Source organism: Budorcas taxicolor, chromosome 7, assembly GCF_023091745.1.
Source record: "Budorcas taxicolor isolate Tak-1 chromosome 7, Takin1.1, whole genome shotgun sequence".
In the NCBI taxonomy this organism is placed as follows: domain Eukaryota; kingdom Metazoa; phylum Chordata; class Mammalia; order Artiodactyla; family Bovidae; genus Budorcas; species Budorcas taxicolor.
In genome coordinates this window covers 53146931-53173526 of record NC_068916.1, presented here as the reverse complement: position 1 = coordinate 53173526, position 26596 = coordinate 53146931, and the positions used below count along the sequence as shown (strand labels likewise).

General features: G+C 44.4%; 1 protein-coding gene across 3 annotated transcripts in view; it reads left to right on the top strand.

Annotated features, from left to right (window-relative positions):
• FGF1 (fibroblast growth factor 1) overlaps positions 1–22936 on the top strand; it is a 117612-nt gene extending 94676 nt beyond the window's left edge. For all 3 annotated transcript variants that reach the window (XM_052643255.1, XM_052643253.1, XM_052643254.1), the window contains 3 exons: positions 1090–1292; positions 14180–14283; positions 21109–22936. In XM_052643255.1, the coding sequence (XP_052499215.1) occupies positions 1124–1292; positions 14180–14283; positions 21109–21303 (468 nt within the window). In that variant the 5' untranslated portion in view covers positions 1090–1123 and the 3' untranslated portion in view covers positions 21304–22936. The remainder of the gene's footprint in view (positions 1–1089; positions 1293–14179; positions 14284–21108) is intronic.
• Positions 22937–26596: the final 3660 nt, after the last annotated feature.

Sequence of the window (26596 nt, the reverse complement as noted above, 5' to 3'; positions counted from 1 at the left end):
CAAGGAGATATTTTAAAATACTAAAGTTTATCAGCTTTGCTTTTTAGTTCGTAGAGGGCCACTGATGCGTTTATACACTGATAATACAAACTTGTGTAGAGTGGGTCCACTAATCCACCTGTACACTGATAATCTAAATTTGTGTATAGTGGGTTCACTAATGCATTTCTACATATATGCATTTCCGATAATATAATTTGTGTATAGTGGGTATACATAGCATTAGAGGGTCATAGAAGGTCATACAATGGTTTCTGTGTCATAAGACTTCTCATTAGGAAGTAGTTAGGGTGAAGGTAGTCTTTGTACCAGGGATAGACTACTGTCTTCCCTGTGTGATCTGAGGATGTACAGGAAGCTGTGGATGCAGGCGACAGCCAGCAGAACCTTCAAAATATTCCACCCCATAAAATTTCCTTTGGCACAGTGATGGCCCTTTAAAAACCCCACCTAACACCTCCACGTGCCTACTTCTCCACTTCTGGTTCCGTTCCCACCAGCAAACCCATAATTTTCCTTTACACATTAACTGTTGGCTAGTTCGGAAACACTCCACCCCACCCCAGCCCACCCCACCCCTGCCCCCGTGGGTCTCGCGTGCCCAGGCTCCCTGGGCTATCTCTGTACACAGGCCTCAGCACCTGGGCAAAACAGTGGGAGGGTGGAGGGCACAACCTTGGTGCCGGCCTCTTGGCTTTGTGGGTTTCAGCCAGACCCTGAGTGTTATTTTAGTGCAACTTTGGTGTTTAATTTGAGGATGTGTGTGGATCAGAAGGAGGGACCAAAACACTATTTTTTTTTCCATCCACCAAAATGATCAAATTTGATATTCCAAAAAACGCACAGCCTGGTCCAGAGCTGTGTCCAATTGGGAAGTGGGAAATGACTGAAAATCCCTCCCCTGCCGGGGACCATCATTCCTTAACCACTGGCCACTGCGCAGGCTTGTTTACTGTGGACAGCACCTGGGCAGTCTGTGGTTTCCGCCCACCCAGAAGCCGGTGCCCTGAGGCTCTCCTTGCCTTCTTGAAAGTGCACACAGCACCTTCACTGGAAGAACATCCTACAGGGTTGTTTAATTTCTTACAGCCTTGAAACAGCCACAACCAGCAGCTGCTGAGCCATGGCTGAAGGAGAAACCACAACCTTCAGGGCCCTGACTGAGAAGTTTAACCTGCCTCTAGGCAATTACAAGAAGCCCAAGCTCCTCTATTGCAGCAACGGGGGCTACTTCCTGAGAATCCTCCCAGATGGCAGAGTGGATGGGACGAAGGACAGGAGCGACCAGCACAGTAAGCATCCATCTCACATTTCTGGTATCTTCCTTAGTCAGGGATGGGAGAAGGGAGAATAGCTAAGGGCTGTAACCCATTCTCCAAGATTCTTTTCAGACATGACACACAGACACAGGGGTAACAAGGTACAGAGGGTCTGGGTGTGGAGAACGGGGAGTTGTGAGGGCAACAGCCTGCCTAAAGGAGTCTGATTTCAAGAGTTTAAGAGGACTCTCTGTTGACCTAACATACTTGCTGTGAGATCAGACTGGCTGCCAATGTTCAACTGTTCCAGATTCCTGTAAGCAGCGAGAAGCCTGATCCCCAAGGCTAGTCAGGGCCCATCTCACTCCATGACGGGAAGGGCCACACGGAGCAGGGGCAATAAACTCCCAACAGACAAGGGCTCAATTCCAAGTTAACCGATTCTCCAGGTTATGTTTCCATTGGGCTTGATTTGTGAGATCCTAGTTCACAATCGTAGTCTTACACATCATTAATTATGCTGCTCTCGCTCTGCATATCATGCAGACGTGGCTGTGGTAACTGGGAGGGGTAAAGTCATTCACCAGACCTTATAGAAACAGGAGAGTAGGAGCGATTTGAGCCAAAGGCTGAGTATCTCCTCCGGGCTTTCCTGCCAGCCCTGGCTCTCCAGATGGTGTTGATAAATGGCGGCATAACTTTGGAGAAAAGACTCTCCTTGACTAAGAAAAAAATCCCTCCCTTCTGCTTTGGTATTTCTGGCAGTGGTGTGTATGTTTGATACGAGGTGTCTGGGTTCTACTGTGATGTCACTGGGGATTCCCTGAGCCCCACCAAATCATTAGATGTTGGAGCAGAGCCAAAAGTTAGATCTGGTCCCTGCTCAGAGGGTCTGAGGGGTCAAACGTGTCATGAATCAAGGGAAGGAAAGTATGGATGAAATCAGGAGATAGAGAATAGCACAGGTAGAATTTAAGGTTGTGCAGGATGGCTTTGAAATGAGATACAGAACACTGGCTTTGATGTGATGGTAGTCTTAATTATTGATTTGATTTACACCAAAGGTTAGGGCTTCCCAGGTGGTACTTGTGGTAAAGAACTCACCTGCCAATGCAGGAGACTCAAGAGATATGGGTTTGATCACTGGGTTGGAAAGATCCCCTGGAGGAGGGCATGGCAACCCCTCTAGTATTCTTGCCTGGAAAATCCCATGGACAGAGGAGCCTGGCAGGCTATGGTCCACAGGGTCGCAAAGAGCTGGACACAACTGCAGCAACTTAGCATGCATGTACATACACCAAAGGTTGCAGGCACTAGGCACAGATGGTCACCCCAGTGGTGCCCACTCTCCATCCACAGGAGCACAGATGATGGGGGCGGGAGCCAGCAGTTACCAACCAGGTGGCACTGTCCCTTCCCTCTCATCCACCAAGCAGACGCTTGCAATGAGAAGCAGGAAGTTTGGGACTGACCGCTGCAGGGCCAGCTTAGTTTTAATGGCTGGTCTTCAGATGGACTTCCGAATGCCTATACTTGATGAAAAATATGTGCCAGAGTATAGCAATAAAAAGACTTCTGAGTATGTCAAACATACACACAGGCAATGTTCACTGCAAATAAATGGACTCAGACTTCAATCTGTCGTGTTGTATCAGGCAAGCTACACAATTTGTGTGATCTGCCTCACACAACATAAAGGGAACAAGCTGTAATTTCTGGAAGGTTTTAAACATTTCTAGTAAGTCTTACCAATTTTTTGAACCAACGAGAATGTTCTCTGGTCTTCCGCATCCCAGAGGAAAAGACAACCTTGGTGATGTATTCTATGGGGTTAAGCTGGCTCTTCTGGGAAACCTTAAATTCTGGGGTCACAGGAGGCTACAATTACAATTCCAAGTACTAGAATTTCTGTACACAGGGCATGTGACTTCACTGTTAACATTATAGTCTGCACTCTGGGTACAGAATGTGGGACAACTTCTGCAGAGTGCTGCAAATTCAGCTGCCTGACCTGAGATGTCAGAAGCCCTGAAGGGCAGCATACAGTGGCACAGGACTGTGTATAAGGAGGTCGACACAAGAGTGATGGTGGATTAATTACTTCCCAAGTGAACTCAGGCTAGTTATGTAACTGTTCTGGCCTTACTTTTCTCAACTGTAAAAATAAGAGCAATATTACTTGCCTCCCAAGTTTCTTGGGCAGCTTACATGAGACAATGTAGCGAAAATTCTTGGCACGGCCTCTTGACCGAGAGTAACAGCTCCCCATATGTTGGTTCATGTTGCTACTGTCGTCACCACTATCACCGTCACTACCACCACCAAGATTTCCATGCACTCAACACAGCACATGGAACACAGGATAGCCCTTAACGACCCTCCCTGGGCTCTTCTCTTCAGCAACACTGCCCTCCAGGAAGCCAAGGGTTTGGATTCGGGTTTTGATGCAAGGCCTCTCTGGCAACATTCAGAGTTGTTGTGTTGGCCTATTTACTTAGTCTAGAACTAAGAACAAAGGCCAAGGAGGACAGAAATCAAAGCAGGGCGAGTAAGCCAAAATCCATCCCCCACTACCTGTCAGTGCCAGGAGAACCAGGTAATCCATGTACCCCTTGCAGAGACAGGAGGCCTAGATTTAGAGTCAGAAACCTTGAGGTCATATTCCTATGCTGCTGCTTTCTAACTGGATCAGCACCAGACAATTATCATTCTCTCCATTTGGCATAAAGTGCTCTGCAAAAGCAGCTTCAACTCTCCCAGCCCCCAGACCCTTCCCATCATGTTCTCCTCTACAAAAATGTGAAATTCTCCAGTGTTTCCGGCTATCTCAACTAGTGGGGAGATACTGAGGCTCAGTTTCGTCACCTGTGCAATGGGAAAAGCAACACTGCCTTGTGTGTCTGACAAAGCTGAAAACTCATGAGATCCTGCAGCCGAAAGGACTGACTCCCTGCCATGGATGCACCCACTAAATGTGGCTCTGTCGCCCTCTTCTGCCCAGTGGTGGTACTGCCACAATCTTTCTGAATTGCAAGGTTCTTCAGAAACCTGGGCAGGCGTGGAGTGGATGATCCCTGGGTGGTTAGCACAACGGTTTGTATTCCTGGATCATTAGTTGGAGTATGACTAGAGACCATGAAGATAAGTGGATAACCACACTCTAAAACTTCCTCCAGGGAGAGTATTTCTAAAAGCCAATCAAATACTTAAATAAATCTACATACACCATGCAAAATGGAACTATACGCCTTCCAGTACTACAAGGCAAAAAAAAAAAGAAAACCTCAACTCCTTTCACAGCTTCTCTTTGTCCCCAACCAGTTGATCTACCCTGGACAAGACTGAGAAATCTGCAAAATGTATTCCCTTCCTACCCCCAGGAGAATAAGTTTCCCAGAACCTAACCCAAGGTCTTTCTTGGAGTGGAATAAACCCAGGATGGATGGATGTGCATGGACCACTGTCCTGTAGACCTGAGTCAGAGGTCTCCACAGGTGGGAATTTCTGGCCTGCAGAGATGTTTTTGGTTCATCCCTTTACAATGGCTCAAATCACAGCTGCAGGCAGGTAGTAACGCAGACTATGGACATCTGTTACTTGGCCACACTAGGAAGGCCAGGCAGGACCAGACAGGAGACTGGCAGGCTGTGAGAAGGGGCGCTGGGCACAGGGTGTGAGAAGACTTTTGTTGACCCCTAGGGTGTGGCTTGGGGGGCTGGTTAGTGGCCACATCACCAGGAGAGGGAGGCTCCTGGAGGAGGGACAGGGACAGGGAATGAGGGCCAGCTTCACCTCAGACACGCAGTGTTTGAGGAGCGCCTTCTGTATCAAGGCAGCCCTCCTCGGGGTCATGCCACACATTTCCTTGTGCGATTATCTAATGGTCTCCTGCCTCGCTGGGCTCCCTGAGGACAGGGACTTCGTCTCTCACAGCTCAACACTGCAACCTGTGTGTCAAGCACATGGCTAGGCGGTCAGGATCATGGCCAATAAATATTAATTGGATGAGTGAATGAACTGTTGGAAGCAAATAAATTCAAATTCAATAATATATTCCATAAATATCTATCAAGCACGTAATATATGCCAGGCGTTGCGCTAGACTATTTAATTTCCTCTTAGCCACGGTCCTGATGAGGTTATTAATTATCATTCATAATGAACTGCCCTGTGCACTAACTCTGCAAACACTGAGTCCTGGGGAACAGCCAGTAATTGGGAAACTGGGCCCGACCCTCAGCTGCATCTTCCAAAACTAAGGCTCTCTTATAGCACACTTCCACCCCTGACACCAACACCACAGCGGTGGTTTCACCCCACAAACTAATTAAATGAACATACTGGATTCACACAGCCCATCTGTGGGCCCAGTAGATGCAGGACCCATCACTGCGGTTTACTGGCTCCCTGTCAGCTTCCCTGTCAGGAAGTTACTTTTTCTCCACATGCCTCAGTTTCCTTGTTTTAAAAACAAGGATGGCAACAGTACCCACTCTTATAGGAAAGTTGGAATTTTAAGTATGACAGTTTGTGAATGTCTTTTAACAGCCTGCCAGGCACATGAGAAGTGCCTGGAACATGGTATTTATCAGCAGCAGCATCCTGAGGCTTGCTGGGCCTTCCTCATCTAACCATCTGATCTTCAGAGTGTGCTGAGTTAAACCAGTGCTATACCAGCTCCCTGCATCTCGGCATCTCCAGGACTGTCCGGGCTTGGAGCTCTTGAGGCCTGGCATGTAGGTACCCTGTGCCCAGGCACCAGCGGCTCTGCAAGCCCTGCCCTGTCTCGCCTCTCTGCACAGCAAGCTGTCTTGGGCAAAGCAAGGATCTCCGTGCCTGACTCCGCTCTTTTGGGGGGAGTTCACTCTCTGTCTAAGGGGGCCATAACCTATTTCTGGAGCAGTAACTGGAGGATAGGAAAAAGCTCACAAGCATCCCAAACCTGCAGCCCCCTCCTGTGGTGCGCACCCCTCACCTCCCCAAGCACGTACGAGGCTTCATGGGGAGCAGGATTACCGGCACCACTCACTGCACAAATGGAAATGTTCCTGAGCAAAGTGTGTGCCAATCAAATATTTATAAATCAAACCACATCCTAAAGGCACTAGAGGAGTTCACTGGTCCCCAGAACCCTGCTTTGCAGCCCTTTAGAAAGGGCTCCTTCCCTTCAGTGAATCCCTCCTGCCTGCAGTTCTGGGGGCGATCCAGATTCCCCATCCTGCTGTGGCTTACCACCTGACGGCGAACCCACTGTGCTCCCCATTGCACTGGTGTGCTCTTCAGGTGACCACAGTGGGCAGAGCCAGGCATCAGAGAGAGTGACTGGTCTTCAGACAGGCACGCTCTCCCTGGAGGCACATCCTGCTGAAGGCCTCCTTCCCTCTCCTCCCTACCAGCTCCTTATCTGCTTACACAGGAGGGATTTTTCCAGATAGACTACTTTTTTTTTAAAAATATCACACAGTCCATGGACTGTATCAAAATTTTCCAGGCACCTTTTTCAGACCCTAGAGGAGAAGCAAACACCTTTACACATTCTAAGAAAAGTCTTTTTCATACACACACACACACACACACACATGTATCCAAACCACTGTAACTTTTTTCCCCCCACAAACTCCATTTTATTTCTTCTCTGTCTTTCTCTAATGTTTTACAGTGCCTGGCTTGTGGCTACATTTTAATTATAAATGCCACTGACATAAAACAACCTCACCAAGTTCTGAATGAGGCTGACCTCATTTTGGGTAAACAAGGCAAAGGACGGGAAGTCTCCAACCCAGAATAAACCAGGCACATAATCTCTCTGGGCCTCTATCTGGAGAACAGAGGTGGAAAGCAGGCTTAAAGGCCATGGAGGAACGTGCTGCAGAAGCAGGACCTCCCTCCACAGCATTCATCCTGCTGAACGCAGCAGCTGTAGTCTTACCTTTCAAAATTCCTAGGGAAGGACAGGAAGAGAATAGCATGGTACCCCAAAGCTCATGTCTCTTGGCACTGGCAGGTTCTAACTCCTGTTCCTTCTTTCTATCCTTGGAATGTAAGGGATCATGTGTCTTATTGTGACTAAATGACTATGAAGAGCTAATGGAAGGCTCTGAGGAGCAGAAGAGAAAACCAGAGATACCAGCTTATAATTCCTCAGGAAAAGAAGGAAGAGCTCTAGACAGGGGCCAGCATATCCACTCAGATCCCTGGCTTCCCACTTACCTAGGTTCCCCTAAGGGTCCAAAGGATGAGGCAGGAGCATGGGCTGCAAAGGTCATCTTGTATATTTATTTGACATTTACTTTTGATAAATTGGCCATTCCCAAACCAGCACACCTTAATGCATTCCTAGACAAGGAGCAGGACTCTGGATTCCACTGGGGACGCTATGGTTACTAGTCCATCAGGCAAATGCTTCCAGTCTTTCTGTAGCACATTTTTAAAGTGCTTTATAAGTTTGAATTTCTCAAAGAAACTTGTAACTGTCACTAGAGTACGTTTCTTAAAAATTGCTTTTCACTTCTTCTGCTAAGTCAAAAGTCTCTGTCCATATTTCAGAGATGGGGAACAGTAACTCCCCTGAGGGCTGAGTGATTTGCCTTCTTTTTCCAAAAGTACTTGCCCCTTCATCCTTGGGATGCTACAGAGCCACTGACCACCCTGCTCATAGAGAGCAAGTCCTAAATTCCCCATATGGGAGAGAGGAGGCACTGCCTCCACCCCTGTGTCCTGGGTGCTAACCTGGTGGAAGGTGCTGGAAGAAGACACTGAACAGAGCAGGTGTGACCTGAGGGCCCTTCACCAGCTTTCCTGGTTCCCTGTCTGCCCTTAAATTGTTGTTCAGTCACTAAGTTGTGACCCCATGGACTGCAGCACATCAGGCTTCCCTGTCCTTCACCATCTCCTGGAGTTTGCTCAAACTCATGTCCATTGAGTTGGTGATGCCATCCAACCATCTCATCCTCTGTCGACCCCTTCTCCTGCCCTCAATCAGGGTCTTTTCCAGTGAGTCGGAAAGGTGTGTCTGCCCTCAAGATGACATACCTTCTGCAGATACCTGCATTCAGGTCTAGATGGTCCCCGAGGTCAAGTCTGTGTTGGGTCACAGAGCACCGCAGGGGTCAGCAACAGCAAGAAACTGAATGTCTGCCCACCAGCTATAAACCAGGCTTTACAGATCAACTACTCAGCCTCACCCAGAACACTACAAAACCATCAGCAACCCCATCACCCGAAATTAACCACTGTTATCAACTGGCTGGCTGTTCTTGCCTCAGTATTGTCTTTTGGAAGGAATGAAGTTAGGATGAAAGGCAATTTCCCTCCATTCCCCTCCCCAGTCTCAGTCATTTTCATCCTCCCCAGAGCAGCCACTGCTATGAATTTGGACTGAATCAAATGCACATTTTAACCTTTTACTCCCTATCTATTCATGAACTATGTGCACTGGTTTATGTTTTGTTTACAAAATTTTCATCAAGGATTTACCATAAATATTATTTTGCAGTTTGCTTTTTTTCCCCATCATACATTATTTTCTGCTTTTCTTTGAGAGAGAAAACAATTATAGAGAGAGGGAAAAAAGAGGGTTTTGGTTGCTGCACTTTTGTTTACTTTTAGCTCGAAAACAAGTGGAGTTTTTGCTATTGTACTGCTTGATTACTCTGGGTCATCTGACCCTGAATAGGTGTAAGCCCCTGAAGGCGGGGACCTTGCCCACACTGAACAGAGCACCCAGCACATAATGCCCAGACCATGAATACATGATGACTCGGTGGCTTCCCCTGAGGCCCCTGCTCCCTCCAAGAGGGAAGGGCTGCTGCTTCTGCCAAGGGTGTTGGCCAGTCCCTCCCTCTCTTTGTAAGCCCCCCTCTCCCACTTGCCCTCCTTCCCTCTCAACCCTTAACAGCAGCTGCAGGAGGATGTAGGTTTGGAAAACTGGAATGAAGTCACACTAGGCAGTTGGACACCTAGTCAGCTACGCGAGCAACGCGCTGGGTGTTACTCCTTCCTGCCAGCCCTGCTTGTAGAAGGATATATGTTTAAGCAACTTAGCCAGAAAGAAATCCAGTGAAAATGAGCTATGAAACTTGGACATCCTGGAGAAATAATATTTACAGAGGAAACTCTTGAGACAAACTCTCACCAGTGCAACAACTTGGTGCTGGGGCTCAGGGCCGAGGGCTGAGTCGTGCGCCAGGCAGCTCTGTCTCATGTCTACCTCCATGGAGCGTTTACATGGCCAAGACGGGGCTCCTCAGACGGCAAAGTCAACTCTACCTACCCCCACAGCGAGACAAACGGGCAGTATTTAAGGCGCAGAACAGAAATGGACTAGAAAATAAAAAGCTAAAAAAACTAAGTCTTCCTAGGTGATCACGATGTACTGGTGTAGGTTCATCATTTATAACAACTGTACCTCACTGGTGGGGGGTGACAATAATGGGGAGACTGTGCCATGCAGGGGAGGGGCACATGGTAAATTTCATACTTTCCCCGTATTTTTGCTATGAACCTAAAACTGCTCTACAAAAGAAGTCTATTAAAAAAACATTTTTCTTGATTACCCCAAAGGACTTGCCCTTTGGGGTTTCTGTTGCAGCTATAACGTGACTGACTTATATATAATGTGACCTACTTATATAGATGTGCATGCTAAGTCACTTCAGTCGTGTTTGACTCTTTGTGATCCCACGGACTATAGCCTGCCAGGCTCCTCTGTCCATGGGATTCTCCAGGCAAGGATACTGGAGTGGGTAGCTATTTCCTTCTCCAAGGGATCTTTCCCACCCAGGGATCGAACCCAAGTCTCCCACATTGAAGGCAGATTCTTTACCATCTGAGCCAAAAGTCCCAGGTAGCTAACATCATCATGGCTACAAAACGGGGTTCTGCATGGCCATCCGACATCTTGTGCAGGTCAGATCTTGAACATAAGGGGGACCAAGGAGTGAAGTGAATATGGCTTGATTTGGACCAATCTTTCTGGTAACTGTTCAAGGTATTGTATGAAAGAGAGGAAAAAGCAGGATATTTAAAATAGTCAAGCCTGGATTCTGGTCATGGTTTTGTCTATGATTCCAAGTACAATGTCTGGTAAAGGTGCTCTTACCAAGCTTCAGTTTCCTCACCTGTAGGACAGAGCCAGTGCCACCTTCCTCCCGGGATGCTCTGAGAAGCGATGATGTCACCTAAACACAATAAAAATGATAGCAATTTTACTGGACACGTCTAGGTGTCAGATCATTAAACCTCACAACTCTATGGAGCAGACACTATCATTACAGATGAGGAAACAGAGGTAAATACCATACCCAATCATTACACAGCTAATACACAGCCAAGCCAGAATTTAAATTCATGCAGTTTGCTTCCTGAGTCCAAACTCTTCAGTTTTACACTATTTATACCAAGATAGAAACTAGCAAGATGCCTGGCACATTGTAGATGATGAATAAACAATTATTCCCTTCCTTTGGTCTCTCTGGAGAAGGCGATGGCCACCCCACTCCAGTACTCTTGCCTGGAAAATCCCATGGATGGAGGAGCCTGGTAGGCTGCAGTCCATGCGATCACTAAGAGTCGGACACGACCGAGCAACTTCACTTTCACTTTTCACTTTCATGCATTGGAGAAGGAAATGGCAACCCACTCCAGTGTTTTTGCCTGAAGAATCCCAGGGACGGAGAAGCCTGGTGGGCTGCGGTCTATAGGGCCGCACAGAGTCGGACACGACTGACATGACTTAGCAGAAGTAGCAATTTGGTCTCTCTTAAATATACAGGACTATGCTGAGAAACTGATAGAAAACACATGTGAAAGTTCTCTGCAAATCAGAGGTCAATGAAAATACTGAGCATTGAAAAAAATTTTTTATTGAGATACATTCACATACCTTACAATTCACCCATTTAAAGGATGCCATTCAGTGGTTTTCTTAGAGATTTGTGCAACCATCTCTACAATCAGCTTTCATCACCCTAAAAGAAACCCTATACCTCTTAACCATAGTTTCCCCTTCTCTCTCCAACCCCTTCCTCAGCCCCTGGCTACCACTAATCTACTTCCTGTCTCTACGGGTTTTGCCTATTCTGGACATTTATTTTAAATGGAATCATACAATATGTGGTCCTTTGTGAGTAAGCTTCTTCAGTTAACATGCTTTCAAGGTTCAGCCATGCTGTAGCATGCACCAGTCCTTTATTCCTTTTTATGGTGAAATAATATTCTGTTGTATATAGCACCATCATTAAATGTATTTACATGCTTTCAAGACTGCTAGTGGTGGGAAAAAACTCTAGAAATTGAATCTAAATCATTCCAATTTTACTAACAAGGAGACTGTGGCCTGAAAGGTCCACAGCCAAGGTCCTGCTCCTAAGTGGCAAAGCCCAGCCTTGAACCTTACAACTCACAACTCGGTTGCATGTTACTTCACTCCACAAAGCATTATTGGAAACACAATTCAAAATGTGCAGCTTACTAATGATGGGCCAACAGAATCATTTCTGCAAAGATTAGCCTAACATTGTCCACTCAACAAATACATACTGGCTCTCCCCAGGGTGCAAAGCACTGTGGGAGGCATAGGAGACTGAAGGGGAAATAGGACAGATAAAATTCCTGCCCTTTCTTCCAAGTGTACACTCCCCTGGGGAGGCAGAAATAAATGAGTAAAGCCCTAAACAACAAAAATAAGTGCACGCTAAGTGCCATGAAGGAAACAAACCAGGAAGGAGAAAGACAAAGATGCAGAGACTAGGGTGCCAGGGCTTCTGGGGTGGGGGTGAAAGGACTTGCTGTGCAGAGTGTTGTGGGGTACTTGTGGGGGGAAGGCCTCTCTGAGGAAGGGTTTTTGGGCTGAGGCCAGGAGGAAAAGGACCATCTTTGTGACTATTAGGGGAGAGGAGATACCAGACAGAGGGCAGAGCCTGTGTGCAAAGATCCTGTGGCAGAAGAGAAATTGGTGTGGGAAAGGAGTGGTGTGGCTGGAGTAGTGACTCAGTGAGCGAGTGGTGGGACCCGAGGCTGGAGAGAGGAGGCCTCTGGCCTGTGCTTTCATGACTGCCTCTCAGAGCTAAGCAGAGTCAGGAGGCCTGGTAGCAAAGGAGATTGTGGCTTCTCGCTTTCTTCTTATGAGTTAAATAAACTCTGCTCACCAGAGGAAGTGAGTGGAGGTCCTGAGTCTCTGCAGCAAAGACTTTCAAGGACAAGAGAACTGAGTCTTCAATAATGGTGATGTAACTACGTATCACCCTTGGGATGAATCAGAAGATAAGGAAAACAGTGGGAAAGATACAGACATACTAATAAGGAAGTGGTAAAATGATTATCACACATCCATATAAGGGGACACAATTCAATTGGCAAAGATGGAGGGTAACTTCTTCACTGCTTCAGTGCAAAGATTTCCAGTCAGTTTTAACTGGAAAACACAGGTACAGGACTGTAGGGTATCTCACCATTTGTGTAGGAAAAAACAAAAAGACAGGAGGGATAAAATCTATTTCTCATGCATAAAATCTCTCTAGAAGAACACACTCAAAATATAGCTAGGAGGAGTTTACTTGTTTGTCTCTGTCTACCCAGGAGAATGTATCCCAGGGGAAGGGCAAGGATCCCTGTCTGTCTTGACCCCCATCAATTGGGAGCAAGAGGTTGGAAGGGGCAGAAGGAAAACATTCACCACCTCCTCCTCTGTGTTTCCAAGTATGAAACATGGGAATACATTTCTGATTCTAAGAAATCAAATAAAAAATGAAAACAAAGAAAAGCAATGAAGGGCCTAGCGGTTCAAACTGCAGGCCTGTGCTCCTTCTAGCATCCCCTGTACCTTGGCCTCTGACAAAGTCTACCCTTAGAGAGGTCAGCTGACTCCCAAAGAACTGTTGGATGCTCAGTGGTCCCCAGTCCAGACTTCACCCCTAATCATAACAATGGTTAGGACCAATGAAATTGTCCCGAAGTGGGCAAGGCACCATGGGAGTATCAGTCAGTGTAACTCGAGAGGAGGTAACTCAGAGCATCTCAGTCTTTACCCTTAACCTCAGTGTTTCCCAACCTTGGCACTACTGACTTTTGGGGCTGAATCATTCCTTGCTGTGAAGGGGTTCCCTGGGCACTGTAAGATGTTGAGCAGTATGCCTGGCTTCTACTTGCTAGATGTGAGTAGCACTATCCCACCCTAGCTGGGACAACCAAGAGTCTACAGACATGGCTACCTGCCCCCTGCAGAACAAAATCATCCCCAGTTGAGAACCACCACTCCCACCCCAGGTACCTTCCTCATTCTCCCTGTCAGAGGTCAGGATTTCCCCTCTACCAGTACCCGAGTGGGGTTGCCACAGAGGTAGGGGCTTGACTGAACTTCATCGTGGGTAAGCTCCTTGAGTTTCATACGTGCCAATAACTTCCTGGGAACCTCTTCCATCTGGGAAAATAACATTATTAGATTCTGAAAAATAACAATCTGTCCATGAAAAGCACCCACGAAAGGAAGGCCCAGGCCTTCCCAGCACTCCTGCCAAAGCAGGTTGAGAACTGAAGCTGAACAGCCTCAGGCTGGCCAGCTGCCGACTCTGTGGTACCCCAAGATCGCTTGCTGGGATGCTGGATCCAGGGAAGTGAATGAGCTTCCTCCCCTGACCCTGCCCTGTGAAGTGCATTTGGGGTCACAAACGAGGCAGAGACGGGTGGGCGAGCCTGCCACCACCTCTCCTTCCGTCGAGAACATGACTCCCAACAGACGGCTTTCTTTGGAGGGCAAAGAAAAAGGAACTGTATTTCTATGTTTTGATTAATATGAGGCTCATCCTTGAAGGCTCTGTGAGATGAATGAGCAGAATTTTCCGTGGCTAACTGTCCTGGCTGCCAGACTCTATCGGCAAAAGCTTAGTGTTTATTTACTTTTGCTCGTGTTATTTTTATTTCAGTTCAGCTGCAGCTCTATGCGGAAAGCATAGGGGAGGTGTATATTAAGAGTACGGAGACTGGCCAGTTCTTGGCCATGGACACCAACGGGCTTTTGTACGGCTCAGTAAGTATGTGGCTGACATGCTTCCAGACTCAGCCAAGGTTTGAGGTTTCCAGAAATCTTGTTACATGGAGTGATGCAAACTATAAAGCATCAATTAGTCTCTGTTTGTTATTTTTTCCAGCAGGATTCCCACCCTCCACACTGCCTTATTTTAGGCACAAACATAAGAGTTTCTTGCGGTATTCTCTCAAAATACTCCAACATATTATCACATAGACAAAGAGAAAACATTGATTGAAATTTTAGTAACTCATCCAGTCACTTGCTCCAGAATACCCAATCCCACTTTATTCATTCATTCATTAATTCCAAAAATGCTTCCTGAGCATGTGCCTTGGGTTATATAGGTATGTCTCATGCTTTTTATAAAAACTGCAGAGCCCAGACTCTCGCATTTGATACGTCATACATAAAACTTTTAAAATAGTCCTTTTATTCTGGAAGGGTCACCTAAAAGGATAAAAAGTTTAATAAGTTAATTCAACAAACATGTAGTAATGCCTCCTGTGTGTAAGTGCAGTTGGGTACAGGGGTGAGAGGAGGGTGGGGAGTGGGAGTGGGGAGGGTAATGAATAGACACATCCCTGCCCTGGAGAAGCACAGTCCAAGAGCTTATTCAGTGGCTAAAATCCTTCTCCTTCCCTCTTTTACTTAAGGCTTTATACATGTCTGACTCAGTACATATTGATCTTTGTGAGAAAGGAAGGAAACAGGGGCAATTTGATTTTGAATGAGAGCTAAAGCCAATGGCTGCACCTTTTGCAAATTATTTCTGGATTTCAATAATCCCTTCTCTGTAGCCTAACAACTGAACATTAAGGCTTCACCAAACCCCCTTCTTCCCTTTTATGAAGACATCTACCAAAAGGCAGCCAGCAGGGGAATTTCAGTCCAGGTCTCCCTTTAACTTATATCGAATTGCCAAGTGGCAATTCAAACTTTTTCTTGAAGCTGGAATTTCAGCTAGGGCTTGGGGTCTGAACACAGTTCATCTTTTTCATGCTGCCCACTAGGGCTCAGCAGATGAGACCATCGGAGGAACAGCTAACTCCTGTAGGCTGTTTGCTGAAATACAGATTGATTTGGACAACTTGAAAGGGTTTAGAGCTAGGCAGTCACTGGAAGTGAGAGTAGATATTTTTTTTAAGGCAGATCTTCCAATCTGTAATGAAATCAATAGACCAATCCATCAATCAGTCTCAGACTCATAACTTAATCTCGTTATCTCTGCCAGTTTGGCAAGTTACTCACCTACTCTGAGCCTTATCTGAAGCAAGGACAGTAATGAACAGTAATTACCGCATACTTACATAGGGCAGGAGAGTCAGAGAGACAACACACAGAATCCACACGCACGGAGCAATGACAGCTGTAACGCAACTGCTTTAAAAATTCCTCACCTTCATTATCACGTTATATGTTACAGTTTTATGGCTTTTCTTTAAGTCAATACTGATGTTTATTATAACCTTCTCTTACTTGTATTAAACTTTGACGGAGAATGCCCCTTAAATTCCATTTCCTCTAGGATTGAAACACCCTTCTCTAACCATAGTCTTGGCTGTCACTGATTCACCTGAAATATGCCCAGGGTGATCTTAATATATCACTATTTTCATATTCCTAAGAATATGAATTTTCATCTGCCTTCATTGATGAACCAAAGTTCTAAAATATCTCAGAGCTCTGCCCCATGCTCTTAGCCAATAGCAGGTATTCATTTATCCAGATACAAATTTTTATACGTGGAAAGTACATTTTTTTTTTTTAAAGTTTGAAAGGCTCTAAAACATTAATATATTTATCTTTGGGAATGGTGAATGGATGACTTTATAATACGCGAATGCTTCTTTGTGTTTTCCAAATTTTCTATAGTGGGTATCCATCGCCTACGTAATTGGGGGAAAGCATGACATGGGGTTGCAAAGAGTCAGACATGATTGAGTGACTAACACTTTCACTTCATTCTTTTTCATGCTAAATATAAAAAATTAACTAGAACAACAGCCATGAATCAGCTGTTAATCCCCAGGCCTATGGCACTGCACGAAGTACACAGTAAGTGCTGACAAATCCTGGTTGAAACACAGATAGAGCATCTCCAATTTGGCCTCTGACTCAGCCTGTGACTCAGCAATTCTGTGTGTCAGCTGCTGTTGGGTAACAGACACATCAGGTGAGGGACGTGACCATGCTCAGCTTCATCACAGCACCCAGGCCTGACACCCACGGAGGGCTGTCATAGGCTGAGTCCTCCCTGCAGGAGAATGGATAACCCACCTGGGTCCAACACTGCCAACCTCCTCCCACCCCGATGATGTGCACCAGACTAATGTCTGGGCAAGTTCCTCCAGAGGCTGCAGAGTCACCTACCAAACATTACATCTCTATCCTATCTTGTTCCTAAATGGTCTAAAGTGTCTCGCCCAGCTGTCACTGCACTAGGCTACAGATGAATAAGGAGCAGAACACCTCCTGTTACACTGTTGTTGTTGTTCAGTCACTCAGTCGTGTCCAACTCTTTGCAACCCCGTGGACTGCAGCATGCCGGGCTTTCCTGTCCTTCACCATCTCCTGGAGTTGGCTCAAACTCACGGCCATTAAGTCAGTGATGCCATCCAACCATCTCGTCCTCTGCGGCCCTTTTCTCTTGCTCTCAGTCTTTCCCAGAATCAGGTATTTTCCAATGAGTAGGTTCATTGTAGCAGGTGGACAAAGTATTGGAGCTTCAGCTTTAGCATCAGTCTTTTTAATGAATATTCAGGGTTGATTTCCTTTAGGATTGACTGGATTTCCTTATGGTTCAAGGGACTCTCAATCTTCTCTGGCACTACAGTTCAAAAGCACCAATTCTAGGCACTCAGCCTTCTCCTTATGGTCTAACTCTCACATCTGCACATGACTACTGGAAAAACCATAGCTTTGACTTGATGGACCTTTGTTGGCACGGTAATGTCTTTGGTTTTTAATATGCTGTCTAGGTTTGTTATAGCTTTTCTTGCAAGGAGCAAGTGTCTTTAAATTTCATGGCTGCAGTCACCATCTGCAGTGACTTTGGAGCCCAAGAAAATAAGGTCAGTCACTGTTTCCATTGTTTCTCCATCTATTTGTCATGAAGTGGTGGGACTGGATCCCATGATCTTAGTTTTTTGAATGTCATTTTAAGCTAGCTTTTTCACTTTCTTCTTTCACCTTCATCAAGAGGATCTTTAGTTCTTCTTCACTTTCTGCCATAAGGGTGGTGTCATCTGTATATCTGAGGTTATTGATATTTTTCCCGGCAATCTTGATTCCAGCTTGTGCTTCATCCAGCCCGAATTGCACATGAAGTACTTCTTCTAAGTAAAATAAGCAGGGTGACAATATACAGCCTTGATGTACTCCTTTCCCAATTTGGAACCAGTCCATTGTTCTGCCTGGTTCTAACTGTTGCTTCTTGACCTGCATACAGATTTCTTAGGAGGCAGGTAAGGTGGTCTGGTATTCCACTTTCTTTAAGAATTTTCCACAGTTTGTTGTGATCCATACAGTCAAAGACTTTAGCATAGTCAATGAAGCAGAAGTATATGTTTTTCTGGAATTCTCTTGCTTTTTCTATGATCCAATGGATGTTGGCAATTTGATCTCTGGTTCCTTTGCCTTTTCTAAATTCAGCTTGTATATCTGGAATTTCTTGGTTCATGCACTGTTGAAGCCTCACTTGGAGAATTTTGAGCATTACTTTACTAGCGTGTGAGATGAATGCAATTGTGCGGTAGTTTGAGCATTCTTTGGCATTGCCCTTCTTTGGGACTGGAATGAAAACTGACCTTTTCCAGTCCTGTGGCCACTGCTGAGTTTTCCAAATTTGCTGACATATTGAGTGCAGCACTTTCACAGCATCATCTTTTAGGATTTGAAACAGCTCAGCTGGAATTCCATCACCTCTACTAGCTTTGTTCATAGTGATATTTCCTAAGACCCACTTGACTTCACACTTGAAAATGTCTGGCTCTAGGTGAGTGATCACACCATCGTGGTTATCTGGGTCATGAAAATCTTTTTTGTATAGTTCTTCTGTGTATTCTTGCCACCTCTTCTTAATATCTTTTGCTTCTGTTAGGTCCATATCATTTTTGTCCTTTATTGTATCTTTGCATGAAATGTTCCCTTGGTATCTCTAATTTTCTCGAAGAGATCTCTAGTCTTCCCCATTCTATTGTTTTCCTCTATTTCTTTGCATTGATCACTTAGATAGGCTTTCTTATCTCTCTTTGCTATTCTTTGGAACTCTGCATTCAGATGGGTATATCTTTTCTTTTCTCATTGCCTTTCACTTCTCTTCTTTCTCAGCTATTTGTAAGGCCTCCTCAGACAACCATTTTGTCTTTTTGCTTTCTTTTTCTTGGGAATGGTTTTGATCACCGCCTCATATACAACATTAGGAACTTCCATCCGTAGTTCTTCTGGCCTTCTTGTCTATCAGATCTAAACCCTTGAATCTATTTGTCACTTTCACTGTATAATCCTTTTACGTAGTTCCTTACTAATCAAAGATAACCTTACTGAATACTTTAAATGAACTCAAGAATGAAAGTACATTCATCACCTACTTGGTGAACACCTCTTATGTGCAAATTCTCTGTGTTGGGGAGGAGACACAAGGCTGACAAGATTCCATCTCTTTCCTCAGTAGGACTGACAGTCTATACACACAAACATGCTCACCAATAGAGAATAAACAACAGGATCGGAAACCACCAGAAAGGGACTTGCCAACCGTTGCTGAGTGAAGAGATAACATAGACATCACATGACTTGGAATTGGAGCTAAGTCAATACAGAGCACATGTATTTTAAAACTCCTGTCTTATGTCCAAACATAATAAACGTATTCTAAAATCTTGACAAATAGAAACTGCCAAGAACTGGAATTCCTCCCATTCTAACATGCATTTTAGTAAAAAAAAAAAAAAGAAAAGTAATTGTTGGTAGATATTTTCAGTGTAATTGCACAATTTAAAATGTTTTAACTATCTATCCAATTAATAAATTGACAGTTGCATTGGATCCTTTCATGTGGATATACTGCTCTCCACTTAACCAATCACAGTTCCATGGGTATTTACATTGTTTCCCATGTTATCATTATAGCCAATATTAAAGAACATCTTTTGAAAATATAGTTTTACACTGGCTCAACTAACTCAGAAGTGTCAGTTCCTAGAAGGGAAATCACTGAGTCAAGGGTAATGCATACTTTAAATTTTGATGCACATGCAAGTTCAATTCAGTCACTCAATCGTGTCCAACTCTTTGCAACCCCATGGACTGCAGCACGCCAGGCCTCCCTGTCCATTACTAACTCCCAGAGCTTGCTCAAATTTATGTCCATTGAGTCGGTGATGCCATTCAATCATCTCCTCCTCTTCATCCCCTTCTCCTACCTTCAATCTTTCCCAGCATCAGGGTCTTTTTTAATGAGTCAGTTCTTCACATCAGGTGGTTAAAGTATTGGAGTTTCAGCTTCAGCATATGCAAAAGTCCCCTCAAAAAGTTTCCACCAATTAATCTCACCAATGTGTGTAAAAGTGCCTATTTCCCACACTCTCCCCAATACCAAGCCTTGTAAATCTTTTTAAGATTATTATAACCAATATAAGTTAAATCATTTTTTAATTTACATCTTCTTGCTAGTGAGATTAAATATGTTTTCATAGATTTATCACCCATTTTTAAAACAGCAGAGATAACATGCCATTTTGATAACATCCTAAATCTATATCCATATGGCCTATCTATGTCTCTGTATGCTCATACATAAAGATGTATGGAAGGAAGTTCATCAACTGTTAACAGATGCTTATATCTGAATGGGTATGCTTTGGGGTGATTTTTTTCTTTCTGTTTTTAAAGTGAAGCTGTGATTTTTACAAGTACCATTCTTTTGATAAGTAGCAAAAAATAAAGTTATTTTCATTAAAACAAAAACAACCCTTTACGTTCCAGGACATGTTTTGTGCTTTGGACATATTTTGTGCACTCATGTTCATAATGGAGAAGGCAATGGCAACCCACTCTAGTACCCTTGCCTGGAGAATCCCATGGACAGAGGAGCCTGGTAGGCTACAGTCCATGGGGTCAGGAAGAGTTGGACATGACTGAGTGACTTCGCTTTCACTTTTCACTTTCATGCACTGGAGAAGGAAATGGCAACACACTCCAGTGTTCTTGCCTGGAGAATCCCAGGGACGGGGAAGCCTGAAGGGCTATCATCTATGGGGTCGCTCAGAGTAGGACACGACTGAAGCAACTTAGCAGCACAGCAGCAGCAGCATGTTCATAATAGCACTAAAGTAAAATCCTAATGTTGTTAGTGAAAACCACCAGGGTATAAAGTAAAATTGGCAAGTTTTCATTTACTCTTCAGGATCACACTTAAGAACGTCCCACAGCATCACAATCTGGTTTCACCTCTTTTGGATGTTTTTCACGGTCAAACCTAGATGTCAGGTCTCCACAGAAACAAAAGATTCAGCCCTGTCCTTGAGGTACTTAAAGTCATTCAGGATTTCCTCCGTGGGAGAGTGCAGGGTCCTAAGCACAACAGACACGAGAAGAGCTTGCATAACAGCAGACGCACACTGAAGGCTCACTGAAGTCCTCATTTCTAGCCTCAGACACAGGTTCCATTATTTTCCCAGTATTTGCTTCACTGAACAAAAAAAGTGAAGCACAGAGAGCCTCACTAACTTGCCCAAGGTCACACAACTAGTAAACAGAGGAACCCCATCGAAAACCACTCACTAATTATTCTACTCTCTCTGGTTTTGTTATTTTTTTTAGCAGACACCCAGTGAGGAATGTTTGTTCCTGGAAAGGCTGGAGGAAAACCATTATAACACCTACATATCCAAGAAGCATGCAGAGAAAAATTGGTTCATTGGTCTCAAGAAGAACGGAAGCTCCAAACTCGGTCCTCGGACTCACTTCGGCCAGAAAGCCATCTTGTTTCTCCCCCTGCCAGTTTCCTCTGATTAAAGAAATCTGTTCTGGGTGCTGACCACTCCAGAGGAATCTGAAGGCGTCCTCACCTGGCTGACCCCAGATTGTACCCTTTACCATTGGCCGTGCTAACCCCTGGCCCACAGAGCCTAAACCTGTAATGCGCTTCTACATGCCCAGTTCACTATTTTTAGAGCCCTTCGCCCTGGCACAGTTTGGAACTGAGGGACCAAATGGCTTTTAGGGGCCAGCTGGCTGGCCAGTCTGGGTCTGGTTTGGAAGTCCAGTTGCCTCTGGGCATCTGCTGCTGGCTGAGCCTCTCGATGCATGGGTGGGGCCAAATGAAGTATGAGCAGGGGGCTGCCAAGTGGGTTGGGAGTAACTGCATGCAATTCCCTCTACAGAGTAAACCCTGCCTGTGAGTCCCCCGAACATCTGGCATGATTCCCTTTCATCCTTTCAATCCATCAAGAATGTCAGCAGAAAAGTTGATGGCTAGGTTGGAGGAAGGCAGCTTTCCATGAGTGGAAACATGGATGAAGAAATCCCCTCTCAAGAACAGAAGGGATTCCAGTGGCAAGGGGAGGCTGACTGGATTCGAGTGGGATTTCAGTGCACAATCCCACTGGGAGGATCGTGGGAGGCTCGGGCACAAGAGAGCAGAATGAAGGCACAGCCTTAGGAGCTGTTACAATGCCTTGACTTCCCCCTGGTTATTCAGCAGCAGGAAGCCCTTGGATGATGTCAGGTGGAGAGCAGAAGTGGATTCTTGATAAAAATCAGATTGTCAGGTGTTGGGAAATTCATTTGGGTCTGGGGAGTGGGTGTGGGAGTGATAAGATTGGGGAAGCATGGGCTGAGAGGATGTTATTCTCCAAAAAGGATATTCTAGAAATGAGAAGGAAAGAGAAAGGGACACCATGACCTATGTGTGGGCACCAGAAAGTACAGGTTTGGGGGTCCTGGGACACTGCTTACAAACCATAGAGCATCTAGTTTTGACTGCAGATTATGGTTCAGTGACTCTGCGGTGGAGTTTTCCCATTTCTTACAAGATCCTAGGTGCTGCAGATGCTGCTACCTATCCACTCCACCCCCACACATTAAATAGCAAGGTCCCTGAAAGTGTTATTCAAATATAAGGGGGCTCAAACCCAGACCCCATGCTCCATGGATCTTCCTGCACTCAGGCAGTTATGCTTGAGTTACGGATTGTGGGTTCAAAGCACTTTGGCCCAATGCCTATAAAATGCCCATTTAGAAGATATACAAAAGCATACTTCAAAAATGTTAAACCCTCACAAACAGCTTTTCCCAAAAGGCCGTTTGTGTGATGATTACTTATATAAATATGCTTCCTGCTTCAAGAAAACTTGACCCAAGTGGCTAGCAAATTAGAAACACCATTCATCTCTGACGTGATACTGTTGCCATGTAAAGACCTTTAATAAGCCATTTAAACTTACTGTGAGATTGTACCTTTTACTCATATTTAAAAATATATAGCTCAAAGGCAGTTAAACGGATTAGTATTCAGCCATTGACAACGGCAATAATAGCATATGCTATATAAGCTCCTTAATTATCTACTACTTAGACTACTACATTTACCTTAGAAAATGAGATTTCTCTTTGTTTCTCACTGTGGTGTTATAAATTTTCTTTTGAAAACGGGGACTCTCGAGCAATGATATAATTGTGTATAAAAACTGATGTCTTATAATGATTTTCAGTAATTATTAATTGAAAGGTAATTCCTTAGTAATTGAACTATTCTGAATAAGAAAAATGGCAGTATGTGAAAGTTCAGCATGATACAATTGAGGAGCTAAGTTAACACTACGTTATTAATATAATTCTGCATTCGTACAGCAGAACATTTCATAACTTCTTCTGTTCTCGTAAGTTGGGTAAGACAATTTTACCTTATTTTAGTAAGTCTTTGCAGGGAAGTTGAGGATAGTGCAGTGTGGCTTGACATCTCTTGCCTGTGAAGATTTGGCCAGGAAAAGGCACCCAGCGAGGAATTCTAAGATACTTATAATGGTCCATAATTTTTAGTTTACGAATCAAATTCAAGTATGACATTGGCCAAGAAAAATTAAAACTGTGGCTAAAAGATGAGACAGAAGTCTGTGGTTGCAAAGACCCAAAGCATTGAGAAGAAACATTACTGTGAACTTGACAAGCTTAGCCCAGTCGTTACTCGTGTATTCACTCAACGAGTAAGTGCCAAAGGTGTGCCAGGCATTTTACTGGGTCCTGGCGTCCCCGGGAACATTGTCTGCCTGGTTTGCTGCTGTATTCTCTCCCAGGGCATTATATAATGTTTATAATGAAAAATGCTGCGGATTCATTTCTTTCAGTCAAGTAAAGACCGGAGAATCTGTAGATAACTGCTGAATAAACAACTCCCAGAAACCAATGTTTTGGAAGAATTAGCAACCCCTAGCTTGAGAAAAGCCTCTATCAAAGTGTCAGGGTATGGCCAGGTAAACCTAACACTGCAATTGCAGAACCGTGTCAGTTCAGGGAGATAACCTTCAAATCAATAAAAAAGGCCTTCCGAACCTATATGAAGGAAGTGGGTGGCAGCTCCCTGCGCTGTTTTGAACATGTTCTCGTTCCTCAAGCTTGAAGCATTCCTGTTGCTCTCTCTCTGCTGTGAGAAAGTTGCGGAGCCATCTGCCTGTCAGATGCCTGTCATGTGGATTCATTTTCAAGCGAACTGCTACGAGTTGCCTGGCATTCTGTACAAAGCATCAGGAGTGTATACGCTTCTGATTGTTTTCAATGTGATGGTGGAGGTGGTGGAAATCTGTTTCCTCGGAAGGGGTGATAATTAAAGCCTCCCATGGCTAACCAAGTGGACTTACAAAAAACTGACTAGAGCATCCCATGTTACTGAAGATAAGGGTCCGTGCTTTGTGCTGGAGGAGATGGAGCCCAGGTCCTCAGCCTTGTAAAGCATACTGCTTAAACCGATCAAGTTTCTGGGGTGCAAAGCAGACCTCAGAAGAAGAAGATGCCTGTCATTCACATCACTGTCTCTCTTTTTTTGCACCTTAAAAATATTAGTAAATTTTACACTTATAGGCGAAAACTTTTCTCTCAGTTTTTGAACGTCACCGTGTCTCATCTTCCTGGGCAAGGACTTAGCCGGCATCCCTGAGCTCTGGATGCTTTGTTTCCTACACTTAGCTTGTTACCAGATATGAGACTTAGAAGGTTAATAGGAAAAACATTTTTTCATTTTGTTTGGAAACCTAAGGCAATAACGGAGCTTCTCCAGGGATCCATTCGGGAAATATATGCAGGAAATTTGCCCCCTGAAGAGCCAAGGACCATTACTAACTTGTTGTTGTTGTTGAGTTGCTAAGTTGTATCTGACTCTTTGTGATCCCATAAACTGAAGCACCCCAGGCTTTCCTGTCCTTCACTATCTCCCAGAGTTTGCTCAAACTCATGTCCACTGAGTCAGTGATGCCATCCAATCATCTCATCCCTCTGTCACCCCCTCTCATCCCTCTGTTGCCCCCTTTTTCTCTTGCCCTCCACCTTTCCCAGCATCAAAGTATTTTCCAATGAGTAGGCTCAGGTGGCCAAAGTATTGGAGCTTCAGCTTTAGCATCAGTCTTTTTAATGAATATTGAGGATTGATTTCCTTTAGGATTGACTGGTTCAATCTCCTTACGGTTCAAGGTACTCTCAAGAATCTTCTCTAGCACTACAGTTCAAAAGCACCAATTCTTAGGCACTCAGCCTTCTTTTATGGTCCAACTAGCACATCTGCTCATGACTACTGGAAAAACCATACCTTTGATTATATGGATCTCTGTCAGCAAAGTGATGTCTCTGCTTTATAATATGCAGTCTAGGTCTGTCATAGCTTTTCTTCCAAGGAGCAAGCATTTTTTAATTTCATGTCTGCAGTCATGAAAGTATATTTCATGAAACTGACCATCAGCAGTAATTCTGGAGCCCAAGAAAATAAAATTAGTCACTGTTTCCACTTTTTCTCATCTATTTGCCATCAAGTTAGTTTTCTGATGCCAAGATCTTAGTTTTTTGAATGTTGAGTTTTAAACCAGCTTTTTCACTCGCCTCTTTCACCCTCAACAAGAGGCTCTTTAGTTCCTCTTCACTTTCTGCCATTAGAGTGGTATCATCTGCGTATTTGAGATTGTTGATATTTTTCCCAGCAATCTTGATTCCAGCTTATGATTCATCCAGCCTGGCACTTCTCATGTGGTACTGTGCATATAAGTAAAATAAGCAGGGTGACAATATACAGCCTTGATGTACTCCTTTCCCTATTTGGAACAAGTCCATTGTTCTACGTCCAGTTCTAACTGTTGCTTCTTGACTTGCATACAAGTTCCACAGGAGGCAGGTAAGATGGTCTGGTATTCCCAACTTTTTAAGAATTTTCCTCAGTTTGTTGTGATCAACACAGTAAAAGGCTTTAGCATAGTCAATGAAGCAGAAGTAGATGTTTTTCTGGAATTCCCTTGCTTTTTCTATGATCCAGTGGATATTGGAAATCTGATCTCTGGTTTCTGTCTTTCCTAAAGCTACTTTGATATATCTGGAAGTTTTCAGTTCATGTACCATTGAAGCCTAGCTTAAAGGATTTTGAGCATTACCTTGGTGGCATGTGAAATGAGCACATTACATGATGGTTTGAACACTCTTTGGCATTGCTCTTCTTTGGGATTGGAATGAAAACTGACATTTTCCAGTCCTATGGCCACTGCTGAGTTTTCCAAATCTGCAGACATATGCAGTGAAGCACTTTCACAGCATCATCTTTTAGGATTTGAAGTAGCTCAGCTGGAATTCCATCATCTCCACTAGCTTTGCTTGTAGTAATGCTTCCTAAGGTGTACTTGACTTCACACTTCAAAATGTCTGGCTCTAGGTGAGTGACCATACCATCATGGTCATCCAGGTCATTAAGACCTTTTTGTATAGTTCTTTTGTATACTCTTGCCACCTCTTCTTAATATGTTCTTCTTCTGTTAGGTCCTTGCCACCTCTTCTTAATATGTTCTGCTTCTGTTAGGTCCTTTATTGTGCCCACTCTAGTAAAAAAAAATGGTCCTTTGGTATCTCCAATTTTCTTGAAGAGATCTCCAGCCTTTCCCATTTTATTGTTTTCCTCTATTTCTTTGCATTGTTCACTTAAGAAGGCTTTCTTATCTCTCCTTGCTATTTTTGGAACTCTGCATTAGGCTGGGTATATCTTTCCCTTTTTCCTTGCCTTTCACTTCTTTTCTCGGTTACTTTTAAGGTCTCCTCAGACAACCAATTTGTCATCTTGCATTTC